This window comes from Nymphaea colorata, chromosome 4 (assembly GCF_008831285.2).
Source record: "Nymphaea colorata isolate Beijing-Zhang1983 chromosome 4, ASM883128v2, whole genome shotgun sequence".
NCBI classification, from domain to species: Eukaryota; Viridiplantae; Streptophyta; class Magnoliopsida; order Nymphaeales; family Nymphaeaceae; genus Nymphaea; species Nymphaea colorata.
Window position 1 is genome coordinate 2,054,276 of NC_045141.1, and position 15,755 is coordinate 2,070,030.

At 36.2% G+C, this 15,755-nt stretch overlaps 1 protein-coding gene across 1 annotated transcript in view; it reads right to left on the minus strand.

The window, feature by feature from the left end:
* Positions 1-15,755, minus strand: part of LOC116253599 (calcium-transporting ATPase 5, plasma membrane-type-like) — a 60,355-nt gene that overhangs the window by 31,687 nt on the left and 12,913 nt on the right. Inside the window, exons 4-9 of the mRNA XM_031628505.2 lie at positions 12,414-12,529; positions 12,192-12,323; positions 11,989-12,078; positions 9,723-9,792; positions 699-769; positions 539-622 (exon numbers count right to left, since the gene is read on the minus strand). Of these exons, the coding sequence (XP_031484365.1) occupies positions 539-622; positions 699-769; positions 9,723-9,792; positions 11,989-12,078; positions 12,192-12,323; positions 12,414-12,529 (563 nt within the window). The remainder of the gene's footprint in view (positions 1-538; positions 623-698; positions 770-9,722; positions 9,793-11,988; positions 12,079-12,191; positions 12,324-12,413; positions 12,530-15,755) is intronic.

Consider the following 15,755-nt stretch of genomic DNA (forward strand, 5'->3'; position numbering starts at 1 on the left):
TGTTTCAAAAAAGTTCTTTTCCTCAAAAAAATCTCGCAGTTTCCAAAAAACTTAATAATAAGGATAATAAAAAAAAATATCATATTATGATATTTCTATTTTTTTTTCTAGAAAAAGTCATCGATGAACAGTCACAAAAGCTTTTAAAGTTAAAAAGATACATAGAATCAAAAGTGGACGCTTAAATGTACACTTTCCTGACAAAGGGAAAACATTGTGATGTCATTGTGATATTATCATGATAGTATTTTTGATATTTTGAAGATATTGGAACATTTTGCTGACAATATCTTCTGACTTCAAAATATCATGATATTTTAACCATCGGTAATATTTATAACTATGATGTTGGGACATAATAATTGAATTTAGCAATCACCAACGATGAAGAGCTAAGTCCATTACGTCTTCATAAAGAGAAGTACGGAAAAATGAACAAAAGATTTTGTCCATATGGTCTTCACAGATACAAAACATGCACTTTTTTATAAAGAGCAATGCTGAATTAATTAATGATAGAAACAGAAGTTTCAGATACCTGATCACCGATTTTCAAGGGAATAACATCACCAACCACAATATCAAATATTGACACCTCAAATCTTCGTCCACCTCTAATAACCTAGATATGCAACAAGCGTTAAATAGACCACTCATAAATTTATGATACAATATTGCTCATGAACATAAGCACAGACCTCAAGTTTGATGTTTCTCTTTTCTTCATTTAAACTTTGGAATTGAAGAGACTGCTTGTAATCACTAGTAGCTGAAATTGATAAAAGAATAAAACTGAGTGTCTATATCAACTTAAACAAAGAGATTACATGTGTCATTCACTATAGTTGAGATGCATAGCAGCATTCCAAAAGGAATTCATATATATGATCAAACTGGTAAATGAAAAAATTACAGGAAATAACTAAAGTTAATAGAATTTTACATAACAACTTTAAGGAAAACGAGCACATTATGTGTAATCATATCACTTAAGACAATGCTACACACACACACACACACACAGAGAGAGAGAGAGAGGGAGTTGACTGTGACATAAGAGATTCTAAATGAAGTTTTCTTGCTCTGGAACTCCTTATGTCATCCAACAATTAAGGGACATTCCTGCTGCATCAGCTACCTACAAGGAAACATTGTTCCTTTAAGCTACTAGATGGTCAAAAACAATAGCTTTCTAAACAAACAACCTCACAAAACCTCAATGCTGCTTTCGAAGGCATGAAACAAAAACCAACCACTGGAACACGGACTCTTCTAAAAAGCAGCAGTACTTGTATCGATGCAACACGACACAATTACGGGTGAGGCAGTGGACACAGCTTGGATGCATGTTTGACCGTGTCAGGTGTAGTCAACTAAAGCCGAGTCTACATTTAGGTCTTCCGTTTTTCTTTTTTATCTTTTCATGGTGAACTCGAAACAGCTTTCGAAGGCTATTCTGAGTTATCCTGGATACAGAAGAAAACTCCATCACCTTACGGTGTTACCGAACTTCATTTTCGGCATCCGGTGAGTATTTCTGACAAGCAGCAGCATTCTTTGGCACGCAGCAGCTTTGTCTAGCGACCGCAGCTTATTCAGGTTAGTTTTCTTTCCTTTTGTCAATTCCTTTTTCAGTATTTCCATCTCTTGTCCCTTTTTCAGTTTTTCTAAGTTTGCCTCTCTCTTTTCTCTCTATGTCCGCCTCTCTTTCTCAGTTTCCTAAGTCTGCTTTTTTGTCCTGTCACTTTTTTAGCTTTTCTTCCTTTTTTTTCTTTTTTTAAGCTCATACCTCCTTTCATTTTTTAATGTTTTTTCTCTTGCTCTCTATATCCCTCTCTGTTCCGATGCAAACTTGCAGGAAGAAATAGGTTTACCAACCGTTTTATTATAATAAAATGAGCTCTACACAGATATACAAAAATTCAACTACAACACAAGCACTGTGAGGACAAAATAGAAGTGCTCACCAGCATATATTTTCCTATCATATAGACAAACATCTTACTTGAAAGAAACACTCAAAAACCAGCTCCTTGCATCAGAGAAGAGATCTGCTCTAAAACCGCCCAAGGGGGTATCACCATCAGCAACTACCGTAGAGTCACTATGATAGAGTGCTCCAACCCACACCTGTTTTATAGATTTCAAGGCAAGGATATAGACATAGAAATCATATGTCTCACTCGGGATCTGTTGAGCCGTGAAGATGCCATACTCCAGTCATAGCTGAACTTCTCTCACGTGGTCTTTCCACTCCACAGACATCAGTTTCTCTGCGCAGGCTGACCAAGAGAGCCTAATGGCTTGAGGGATGGTGAAGGTGTGGCCATCAGGGTAGGATTCATTCCTTAATGACCACAGCTTACAGCAGACAATAGGGAAGATCATTTTCCAGCATCTTCCAACCTAAACCCGTTTGAAGGAGGTAGAATGCCACTTCTTAAACTTTTACTGACATATAAGGAGATCTTTTGGCATTAAATCTTCTAATAATAGCTGCCCATACATTTGAAAAGATTTTGCATCCAAAGAAGAGACCTTTCTCCCTCTCTGATGTTTTTTCAGTTTTTCTCTTGAATCTCACAATCTATATACCTTATCAGTTATCATATTCCTCCCCTCTAATTTTTTAGTTTTTTTGTTTTAATAGAACTGTAAAAACCATGTTTGTTATGTATATATATTAAGTGTGGAGTCTATGGAGTATGCATTGTGGATACACATAATTGATGATTGATCTTATCATCTTGTGACTATATATATATATATATATATATATATATATATATATATATATCCCTGAGTTCAAAATTATACATCAAGCCCTAATTTTTTTTTTTTTTTTCAATATACTGCTCCCCTCCGTCCCCTCCCTGTCCCGTCGACCGCCCTGGTGGATCCACAGGTGGAGAGAGGGAAGAAGAAGAGGGAGAGAGATAGAGGGAGGGATGGGGGAAATCTGGGCCATCCGATCTAATCAAACGGCCCAAATTTGATGTCCATCCACTTAATTGTGGAGTCACCATATATATATATATATATATATATATATATATATATATATATATATATATGTGTGTGTGTGTGTGTGTGTGTGTGTGTGTTGGTAGAGCCAAGGCCACTTGGGCTATGTGACATAGGTGTGGTACAGCTGTAAAGCACTTTCAAAAAAAATGGGTACGAGGACATAGCAAACAAAACAATATTAAAAGTTCAATTAAAGAAAATTAAGCCGCCGGAAAAGTTGCTGGAACTGGAAAATCTCACCAACAAATCCTCCTGAATAGTTTGAGTGAGACCACAGAGAACAAGAACAACCCTTTAGTGTCTATGTAAGGGTTTTGCATTTCCATTGTATAAACATGATGGTTTAAAAAAAAAAGTTAACTAGTGGACAAAAATGAACTTGGTCAACTTTGACTGACTCCAGAAAAGGATGGATACTGCTATGGGTGTGTTGACCACACCCGACACTGGTTTGATCGTGCCTGGGCCATGTCCAAGGGCATACTCATGTCATACTTGTGTCGAAATGGGCACTTCACTCAAACAAAGTACCAATGTGACATAGCACTTGGATAAAGGACAAAAACCAAAAGCATTAAACTTAATTATGAAAGTATTTTTTCTGCAATCGAACCTTATAAATGTAATCATACACGTGATTTGGTGAGAAACATATACAGTCATTCATTTGTTTTAAATGAACTGCTCTTATAACATCAAAATTTTGGTAGTAGAAAAGATCAATTTTTTTACTAAAGTAACTTGAAGAAGATCTATATAAAATTAGTATTTATATAGGAGGTCCACAGTTTGTTTAAAACACTTTTAACACAAATTTAAGAAGTCTGGTTTTTATCTCTTGCCCAAGTGATCTAATATTTACCAATTACTCTACACAAACACACACATATATATACATACACATACACACACACACACGTGTGGTCGTGTCCCCATACCCAAGTTTTCTGAAAGTTCTCCACACCTGTACCCCCACTTATAGAAAGTAACATTTAGTGATCATATAACTGTGGAGCAGACAAAGATTCAGCTGAAAAGGCAATCTCCATGAGGACCAGAAACTGAGCTTTATCATCTTTCATTGAAGAATTGCAAAGCTTTTCAGACATCAAATCCAGCTACATGCTTTTCTCTTATTGAATAAGAAATACAAATTCTTGTTTTCCCTTTGACAAAAAGACTCTGAGATACCAGATATGTTTTTAGTTACCAAAAATTTATCCTGCAGAAAAGTGAGGAGAGAAAAAAAATGCTCTCAAGGGAGGGGGCAGCATCAATTAATCCGGCCTTCAACCATATGCATTATATCTATAAGCATGATTATAAAACAAACAATAATGCCCCTGGTACATCGACAAAATATAACATGCCATTAGTGAGAACAATTTGCACATGTCTAATTCAGATTCACAGCTTATGTCAGACGTGTTTGTGTCTAGGGTCCAGATCCAAACATGATCTCACATCTTAACATGCTCCCTCAACTTGTATATGGTTCTAGACCATGCACAACTTTTCTTCCATAATCTAAATTGATATTTTGTCAGCTCTTTAATAAGCAAATCAACAATTTGATCCTCCATCTGAACATGATAGGGTTTGTTCTCTCTTATCCTCCACCTTCTATCAAATAAAATGTTGATCTATCTAAATATACTTGGTACAGATGTGATGAATAGGGTAAGAAGCAATATTAATAGCACCTCTTAATCACACATCAAAGGAGATCGAGTGATTTCTCCTAAACCTCCCAAGAGATGTCGAACCCCTGTGAACTTAGTCCCTACTGCCACGGGCCTATATATCTTGTCATTGTTGTTTGTTTTCGACTACCATGATGCAAGTTTTTGCTCAACGAATATACGATACCTAAAAATAGATCTCATCTCATCAAGATCTCCAGCCTATCACCTACAATACCTTTCAAATACCTCAAGAACCTTTTCACAGTATCTGTATGTCCATCCCTTTATGCATGTATAAATTGGAATACCTGATTAGCAGAATAAACAATGCATTGTCTAGTAAAAGCAAGATATTGAAGCATCTCACCAATACTTCATTAGCTAGAGGGTCTGCATATAATTCACCATCTTCGAAACTCAATCTCTGATGCAGAACACTAGTGATGGTATCACCAATGGTGAAGCCAGGATTTTTTATCCGAGCAGCACTTGCGTTGGTGACACAAGTTTGGTGTGGGAACCGTAAGTAATTTTTGAGTCATGAAAATGTGACCTTGAGGCATTGTACTAAGATTTTTTATGGGCTGGTGTGGCCCACACCAGCCAACAGGTAACTCTGCTACTGGTACTCACAAGCTTACAATTCCTTATGCCTGCCCTGCTTGAAAGTTTGGTGTGTACTTATTCATAATTTAACATCTCCTCCTTCGTTCATCTCCACCCTAAAAAAAGTCGCTCAACTCCCGAAGATCCTTTATCTTGAAGGTCTGCATTGATAAATTCTTCACTTCCTGTACATGAATATCTAAACTCCCAATAGTAACAAGATCATTTACATATATACCACTAATGTAGTGGCTCCCTTTTCCTGATCAGCAAATAGAGATTGATCAACAGCACACCTACAAAACTATAAGTTTGAATCTTGAGGGAGAAACTACCAAACCAAGAACACGATACCTCTTCAAACCATAGAGAGATTTTTTTCAACTTACCAAGTGTGGGGATCTCTCATAGTATATCCAGTAAGTTTCTCATTGCACAGTTCCTCTTTTAAGTCTCAAAGTACAAAAGCATTTCTAACATTCAACTTCCATCCATACACCACTGCCAATGATATAGCGATACGAATACCCATTTTTAACTACAAGAGTAAAGGTCTTGTCACCCTGAGAATACTACTGCAGAAAACGAGCCACAAGCCCCACATTATATCTTTTGATGCTTCCATCAGACATATTTAATCTTATAAACCCATTTGGGAATAACAACATTTTCTCTAGAGGCCTAGGGACTGCCTCCCAAGTCCAACACTCATGGAAGGTTTGTATAGCTCATACATAGGTTCTACTAATGGATGTGACTTGACAGCTTGATTAAAGAAATGGGCTCATCCTATTCAGCAATCTGAGATAAATAGCGGAAAAGCTAAAGAAAAATTTTAGTAGATAACCAATTGTTCGATTCGATGTTAAATCCACTCAAAAGTTCTTATAGATTGGTTCATCCCATCTTCTGCATTATTTGAAATTAGATATCTCTCTTCGAGAATAAACTTGACCATAAAAACATTGGATTGCATCATCTCTAACATGTCCTATAGTGGTTGTTCATCAAATTCCAAATCAAGGTTGGAGGATGGCAAGGTGAGGATGAACAAGAAGACTGGCAACGTTGATTTGCACTAGCAAACAATTTCCCACTCATCGATCAAAAACTTCCAATGAGTGAAACTTCTCTTGTTGCAGGTGCTTCGTATCTTCAAAATTTTGCTCATCAAACACCACAACCATACAAATTTGGACATGCTTGGCAATAGGATCATAGCATCTATATCCCTTATACTCATTTCTGGACCTGATGAGCTTGCATTTTGCATTGCCCTGAAATGTTCCTTAAAGATGTACCAATATGAATGGCACACACATAGTAGAACATTCAACTCATAACAAGTAGGGTATTGTCCAAAAAGAGTAAAATAAGGAGACTTGTACTCTCAAACCATTGCGGACAAACCATTAGTCACATGAACAGCACTACTAAAAGCATCCTTTCAAAGATTAATGGGCACATTACCATCATAGAGCATACTCATGGCACTTTAGCAATGTGGCATTGTTTAGATTCAACAACCACATTTTCTTGAGGAGTATATAGGCACAATACTTGTCAACTTATCCATTATTTTGAAGGAAATCAAGAACGTCTCCCGATGATTACTCTCCTGAAAGTGCAGAATATTAGGAGAGAATTTTGTTTGAAATGGAGCATAAAATCCTTGGAATGCTTGGAAACTTCATATCCGTGTTTCATAAAGTGCATCCAAGTATGACGAGAGCAAAAATTAAGGAACAAAACATAATAATAATTAATAAGGAACAAATGGAGCATATCCCCATACATCAGAGTCACAATTTCAAAAGGTTTGGAGGCTCTTTTCATTTACGACATAAAAGGGAAGCACATAACCTTTGCATAGTTGCAACTAGAACACTTCTTACCATATGAAGTAGAACACAAACTTGACTCTAGAATGAGATTTTCAGATAGGCTTTTTAACAAAACCACAATTATAGCAGCCTAGATAACCGTGACATAAATCTGGCATACTTCGAAGAGCAATACCATAAAAATCAGACTTACAAGGACTACAGCTCCAAACTGATTACTCTGAGGAAGAAGGCTAAGATGACTCTGAAGATGAAGACTTTAAATGATTACTTGAATAAGGCGATGAGTTTTCCTTGAAGACATAGGCATTTCCTTGTTGCTCCCCCTTAATGAATATCTCCTTCGTTTGAAAATTCTTGATATTCACAAAAGAATGAAATCAACAAAAGAATTTGTATCATCGATAAGCTTAGGGTCAGAGGCTGTAATCTTTTTTATGTTTAGAGCAATTAGATAAAGCAACGGACGACCCAAATAATATTGGAATGCATGCATTTCCAACATGTACACCATTTAGAGTCTGTTGTACTCTATTGTTGGCTGAAACCTCATTGCCAACAATGGCAAATGATCCTTGATTATCTTAACCTGATTCAATTACTTGATAATCGTCATGGAGCCCTTTCTTGAGACTCTAAAATTCTCTCTTCAAATATAGAACTTATGCCACTAATATCTGAGAACATGTCTAGGCAAGTTTAATCCACAATTGTGCAGTGGCACTGTCATCTGGGATGGAAAGCAACACTTCTAGTAAAGTGTCGGTGTATTGTGCACAACAAGCGGCTAATCCTGCTTCATCCAAACTACACATTTTGGGTTTCAAACAAGCTAAGAAGATAGCATTCCTTTCTCATCTTTGATTCTTGTGAGATAAACTGTGGTGAGACAGAAGCAAAACCATCTAAATGCCCAAACAGATACTGACTCCTTATAATATTAATCAGTTATCCTTTCCATGTCAGAAAATCAGTGTGAGTAAGCTTTGTAGACACGAGTTCACCCGGGAAATTTAGAAGAAAGACCAGTATGTGCAGAGGAATCCATTGATGAAGACAACTAAGAACATGAAGCCAAGAAAACTCAAGGATAGAAAAGAAAAGCTTAATCAGCAATTAGCAAAGTCAGCAAATATGAACCTTGGAATGACATAACAGCCCCAATCATGAGCCAGCATTTTTCTCTTTTTCTTTTGGCTGTTAGACCAATAAACAGAAATTTGGCGCAACTTGTTCTAGGTGATCAAAACTTAAACAGAAGCACTTTCTCTGCTGATATGTTGAAGGTAATCTGATTTATGTAATAATTACTTAGGCTTGGACATCTCTACAAATGCCAATTAAGCAAGAAAAGAAAGGTTGGGGACCCAACATGACATGGAACCCAAAGCAAAATAGGAGGGAGTGAAAATGATTGACATCACAAGAAATGCAGGGAAGACATAATCTTATTTATGACAAGCTAATCAGCAACATGAACGATCTCATTCATCAGTTTGCCGACTTTTATATGTCTGACGCAATCATACTCGAACACAAAAATCAAGAGATAACATGCTGACCAGAATGGCAAGGAAAACAGATTTGGAAGATGAAGAAAAACATTCAGCCACAGAGAAACAGATATAGGGGAAGACACGAAGGTTTTCAGATTAAGGAAAGACGAGGAATTGAATAAAGATGCAGAAACAAGGGATTCTTGGAAGAAACGTTCATAAACAAGACCAGATATCAAGAATAAGAAAATGAAGAGTTTATAATTTCCTAACCAAGAAAGAACTTAGGTCTCCTTACGTATACCTTTTGGTAAATCCACAAGAACCTACCTCTAATGCCATGAAACATTTGTGATACCAGACCTGTTTTAATCACTATACTACCCTGCATAAAAGTGAGGAGAGATATCCAGGTCTCAACCCTAATTCATTACAGCTGTAAGTGTGGTTACAAAGTGGACATCAATTCCCCTGTTACATCATGCCATTACTCAAAACAATTTACACATGTTTAATTTAGATTTCCACCCTATATTAGACATGTTTGGATCTAGATCCAGCTCCAAATGTGATCTCCACAAATGGAACAAATTTTTGCAACTGAACCAAAAGGTTAGACTATCCTCTTAGAAACAATTGTTTATTCTAATTCTCCTATCGTACATCACATACGACTGGACAGAAAATTTTCGAGATATTATGAAATCGTCATAACAATATACATTAGACAGTTTGGCTAGAATTGGCAGCACTTTTGCAACATCCAGATATATATGTAAGCATGAGGCCAATAGCTACAAGTGCCAAAGGTAGATAAAGAAAGAAAAAAGAAAAAAACTAAGGACAAGAATGCCTTAGAGCTGAAGAAGCAACAATGAAATGATCAATCACCAAAATTATCTAAATACACGAGAACATAAAAATGATAAGCCTGAGAGATGCATAAGAATAAATTTTTGAAGCACTTGTTTCGATTACTAATAGTATTTTGAAAGCATAAGATTGAAACAGTTAATCAACACAAGAGGACAAGTCTACTAGTTTAAAAGATGAAAAACTCATACCTGTGACAAAAATAACAAGAAAAACAGCAAATGCAATGCTTCCACCGTCATACCAGCCTTCCTTAATGCCCTACAAAAAATCGAAACATAATTGAAGTACAACTTCTGATTATCACCATGAAATGGCATATGTCATCAACATTACCACAAACATGATTCTCAGGTTTTTATCAGCGAGGCATCTTTCAAATATTTACCAAAAAGATCATTTTTTATTTGTCAAGAAGGTTCCCAATCAAGGGTTCCCCTTTCCTGCCTTCTCAGAAAGCCGAATAAATTTTAAAAAAATAAAACTATATAATTAAATTAAAGCTTCAAATTCGTTTTTAAATGCTAAAGAAACATATAAAAATGACAGCAAAGTCTTAAAATACATAAAAAATGTTTTCTAAATAAAAAGAGAAAATGTAATGATATATTTTAGTATTACCTTTTCATGATAATTTCAAAATATCAAAGATATGTTTCCATTCTTGATTGTCTTCAACTCTAATACACGGTGCAGCTGTAACAAGCCGAACCCTCACAATCTTCAACACGAGACTAAATTTTTGGGACGTTACAATCCACCCCACTTAAGGCACATGCGTCCGCGCGTGTGGGACCCTAGGTTCAAGTGTTGAAACTGCTCTAATACGTATGTAACAAGTCGACCCACTCTTGGGCTCCGGCCCCTGGTTTGACGGATCCCAACCCATCCCCTAGCAGTTTTGGCTCTAACCCTGAAAAGGCTAGGAACCAGGACAACCATCTCATTAATAACCCTCCCTTTATAAGCCCTTGAAGATCCCTCACAATCTTCAATACGGGACTAAATTTCTAGGGTGTTACAGCAACAATGCACCTGAAGTGTCGGTGTCGACTCAGCTGGACACAAGTGAGGGTACGGACATTGCACGTGGCAATGTCGGGTACGGTCAACGTACCAAGGGCCGTGTCAAACCAGTTTTGGGTACGGCCGTGCTAACCAACTCCTCTTTCGTCCAATTTTTTACTTTGATTTTTTTTTTTAGAATACTGCTCCTCTCCTTTACCTCATTCCCTGCATCTTCATTTTCATTTTTACGTCTTCGATCATTTTTTTCCTTGTTTCTTTTCCCCTTCTCATTGGCCAACCGCCAACAATTTAAGTCCTCCCATTCCGCATCACACTACAACTGTTGTGCTCTCCTATAATATCGTAATTCTATCGTAACGTATCGTAACTTTACGATACAAGTGGTGTATCGTATTTTTGAAACCCAACAATACATATCGTACGATACGGCCCCGTATCATACGATACGTACAACACATCAAGGACCTATGTCACATGGCTACGGGTGTGGTTATCAGGAAGTCAAAATTCAATAAATTTCCTCAACAGAAAATTATGGTCATTTATTCACAATCACAATACCAACCATATAAATTGAGGCCACAATATTTTTGCTTAATGAATTAACTAATTAAGCATAAAGAAGGCATGACCTGCATGTACACCAAAGAATACAGGCAAGCAACAATATTGATGTAAGCATCACATTATGTGTGAAGAAGGATGACCAGCAAATGTGTCATCAAAGGCATCAAGTTAAGTGTGTCATCCAAAACAATCAAAATAGCAGTACAAAATGAAGGCCTCCTAACCAAGAACAAAAGCATAGAAACATGTTGTACTAGTTCTCCCAATCAATTCAAAAGAATAACAGTAGATGGACTTGGAAGACTGGGCAAATAACATTAGAAAGAACCTATCATAAGGACCTTATGAAAATAAAATTGATTGATTGTCATAATCATGAAGCATATCAACATGTGTAATGTGTGCAAGGCATCTGACGCAGCAGCAAAAAATAGGAGATTCTTGTGCCCATGCCAAGCAGAGCCACAGTACTAGGATTTCTTTGTGGTAATTAAGCATGAACCACTATTCTTATATAGGGGCAGTACAACGTTGCAAACCCAAGTTCCTCGTTGATTGAATCCTGACTGACCAACTTTCCAACTATATGATGGCACATTAATGAATCATATGGCAACATCAAGTTATGCCATCTATTTGAATATGATCCAATAGCTTATTCAGAGTAAATTATGATTTATGAGGGGATAAAAGTGACGGTCTCTTCACGTTTGACTGAAACATGAGAAGTATAATCATGGAAAAGTGAAGACAATAAGCATCAACCAGGGTGAATTGGTAAGCCAAACACATCAGGGGTGAGTGCAAAGCAAATAGACTAGCAACTCAAGAAGGAGACAAATAAGACAAATTCCACTTCACCTCAGTCTTGATTCCTAATCCTAGTGAAAGGGCAGCAGCTATCATCAGGATAATAAGTGTTGTGTCTTGACAAGCTTCCCAAAGAAAGACCTGAAAAGCAAAGAATATTAAGTAATGAACAAACTCAAGAAACCCAAACCCCACAAACTGAAGAAATGGAAGAGATAGACAAAGCACTAGAAAAATGAACCCAAGAAACGTACAAAAAAACTCCTCCCCTTTTTTTTTGGATATGTATTTTCACCAAATGCCTGCCTTCTGATCAAAAGTTCGTTATCATCTCCAGGAATCCCCTTATCCAGGTTAGCTTTTAGCAGGTTAGCTAGCCCTTCAACCTAAAGACACCATGTGTAAGCAGCAGCAACAGAAAGAATAATACGAGAGAACATCTTTACTAAATTTCTTTTTGTGTTTCCAGAACTTGCCCCGCCATATTCTTGTAAGGAAGAAGTGTCATGGTCCCGATTCAATGCAGCAAGTTTCTCACATCCAACTCCAAAACCATGAACAGCAGACGGGAATTCCTGAGGTGGGCCTGGTACTAAAGAAAGCAAAACCAGATAGAACAGAAAATATAACCATCCATTTTCCAAAACCAACAAAATTTGGTAGATAAATAAGAGAAAAAAACAGCCAAGTTTGCATTAATGATACTGTATAGATTTTATCAGCATCATGTTTCTCATGATGAATTTCACATTAAAATTTCTAGCATCAACAAAATGAGCTCTAAACAAAAAAAGCTACATATGATGATACATCTAAGGGTCAATGAACCATTCACAAGCACAAAATATTCAAATAGAAAACCAGTATAAGAAAAGCACTTACACGCATGTCAAACATGCAACAAGCATAAGATAATGCATATCAAGAAAACCATGCATGCCCACATATATGCAAGATGAAGGAGAAGTCTTTATTTTAGTTTAGATCAATGACTAGCTTGATTACTGTACATAATCACCTAACTGCCTTAAAAACAATATTTGACAAATATAGATATGAATACAAGTGACATATGTCATGTAAACATGGATATAATAAGTCTGTAACAAAGTATATACAACTACAAAGAATAAGAGAAAACTTCATTCTCGATTCTACGAGAATTTTTATGAAAGCATTTCATTTGCTTCTCTTCAATGGAAGTTTTATTTTCCCAGAATGTATCCTAATTTTTGGCCTAATTCTTCTTCTGATGATCGATTTAACCTGTTTTTTAGAATTTAAAAAAAGACCACCAAACTTAACTAAACCAGTATAAGAAATGTCGTTATCATGATAATGAAACACAGTGACATTTTAAGCAGAAGTGAGATAAATAGAAAAAAAAACATATAGGTGCACCTTATATGTTTGCTCTCGTTTGACGAAGACACGAGTCAGCTTGTATAGCAATGTGAATAAGTATCATGAAGCAGTTTCCATTCAAGGCTGTATGAACTTCTAGTTGTCCATAGCACTTGTTTGGACATACAAGACATAATCTCAAAAAATATGGTAAATTTTTAAAATTTTAAAAAAACTAAAAATGAAAGGAAAATAAAATAAGTGAGAAACTAATAACATAAACATCAAAAAACAATTAGATTTTCAATAAATAAAAAATAGAAAATGAAAAAAAACTGTTTGAGCATTAAAAAACATGAAAAAAGAAAAAAAAATGCCTCGTTTTTAAGGGTTTTTTTCTAAAAAAATGTACGTTTTTAAGTTTTTAAACAGAAATGTTATTTATTGTGTTTTTTTTTTTTTTTTGCGTTTTTGTGACAATGGTACTAGTACAGAAAGATGTGCATGCATGCATACACACGCATACCTCACCTAGACTAGCGAATTAGTTACTTTTGATAACACGTAGTTAATTCATCTAGCAACTTTATTATTAACTCTCTCTCTCTCTCTCTCTCTCTCTCTATATATATATATATTCAAAAATGGTAAAACTAAAAAATGTGAAAAAATTATACTATTGTTGAAGAAAAAATGCAAGAATGAAAACATCATGCTTTTTAATGTTTTTATTTTTTTTCACAAAAAAAAGGTTTTCACTATATTTTACATCTTTTGAGGTTTCTTTAACATTTTGATAACTTTTTGAATTTGTCTAGACGTTATTGTAAGAAAGCAGTAGAAAACTCAAACGCTTTCATAATGTTCTATTTTTTATATTTTTAATGTTTTGAGTTCCCAATATTTTTTCGAGAAAAGCAAAATTCTTTAATAACTGAAGAGAACCTTGCCAATAAAAACCTAAGGATGATAGATGTATATATGACTTGGAAAGTACACATAACTTGGACTGAATAGTCTTAACTAGCCATTTTAGGACCTTGACCAACCTATGCCCAACTTCTGATTTTGACAACTTAGATACCCACAATTATACTCTCGGCAACCAGGAACAACTTGATCACTATCTTTTTACCCCTTATTATAATGATCTCCAACTCTTTTATGATCTAAGTCATGGTACCATTCTACATAACATGTCACATTGCTATTTGATTTCTTGTACAGATGATCAAACAAGTTCTAGGTCCTTTGTATCAGATTCTGATCTATATCCAACTAGATCTAACCTGAAATACTGATCTAATCAGGTGAAGCCTGAAACGGCAAATCCAAGTCCAAAAATGCACGTCCATATGGATCCAAAATTCATGTTCATATGGATCCTGCTTCACTAAAATCAACTTGTTTGTTGCAGTCCTGGACAAAAGATGACATTCATCCATTTCCCTAACTGAACCCCAAGCTGGACACTGCTAAAGTTAAATCCTGGTTACTGTCTCCTGCTTCTGAGAAGCATTATTACCCATGCAGGGAAGGATGTAGGGTATTAGCTAGTCAGCTATATCAAGGATCAACAATTAAACAAGTCAACAAATAGGTCAAGCCTCGGACCAGTTCATTTTCCAAGAAGCCAGCTCAAGCATAGCTTGCAGCTTTGGTGGTTGCATATATATAGATATATATATATATATATATATATATATAGCTATGCATTCCCTCCAGTCAAAATAGACCGTTTTTTTTTTCATTCTTTTACAATGGTAAATCATTGAATGTCATCTACAAGGTTGGTTTAGTGGCAATAGGCATTTGGATTGCCAGAACCCAATGTGCATCAATTTTTTTCTTGATGAACCAAAAAACATAGGGCAAAGACAGGAATATGTTTCTCAAGAGAGAGTCCATTTTGCAAGGACTCTATGTCTACATGGAGTGTCAATGACCAGCTTGCTGTGGTAGGATGTTCCATGAGTGATAGTGATTTGATGCAGCAGATTCTTAGCAGATTGGGACCAGACCAGGACATGAGTGCCACCTTCATCGTGTGACTTGCTATTCTTACTGGCTATCAAGAGTTGAGGACCAAGCTGTCAATATGAGACAACATTCAAGGGATTCTTTGAATGTTCTCATTTTTAGTCAAATCCATAAGATGTCCTTCTCACTGGCACATCTAATGGAGGGGCAAGGTGGTTTTGGTGCATAGGGTGGACAAGGCGGCCAGGGCACGGGCTGATCAAGAGATCGAGCCATTCTCCCTATCCCCAACATCCTGCCAAACCCTCAGATACAACAGGATCCTCCTACCTGTTTTCTATGCAATAGACGCAGCCATATTAAAGCGAATTGTTGGTTTAATCCTCAGAACAAAGAGAAAGCTCCACAAAATGAGATGAAGAAAGAAAATAGCATCAAAAAGGACATCAAGTCAGTCAAAGATCCATCGCTCTCTGCCCTTGCTGAGATAAATT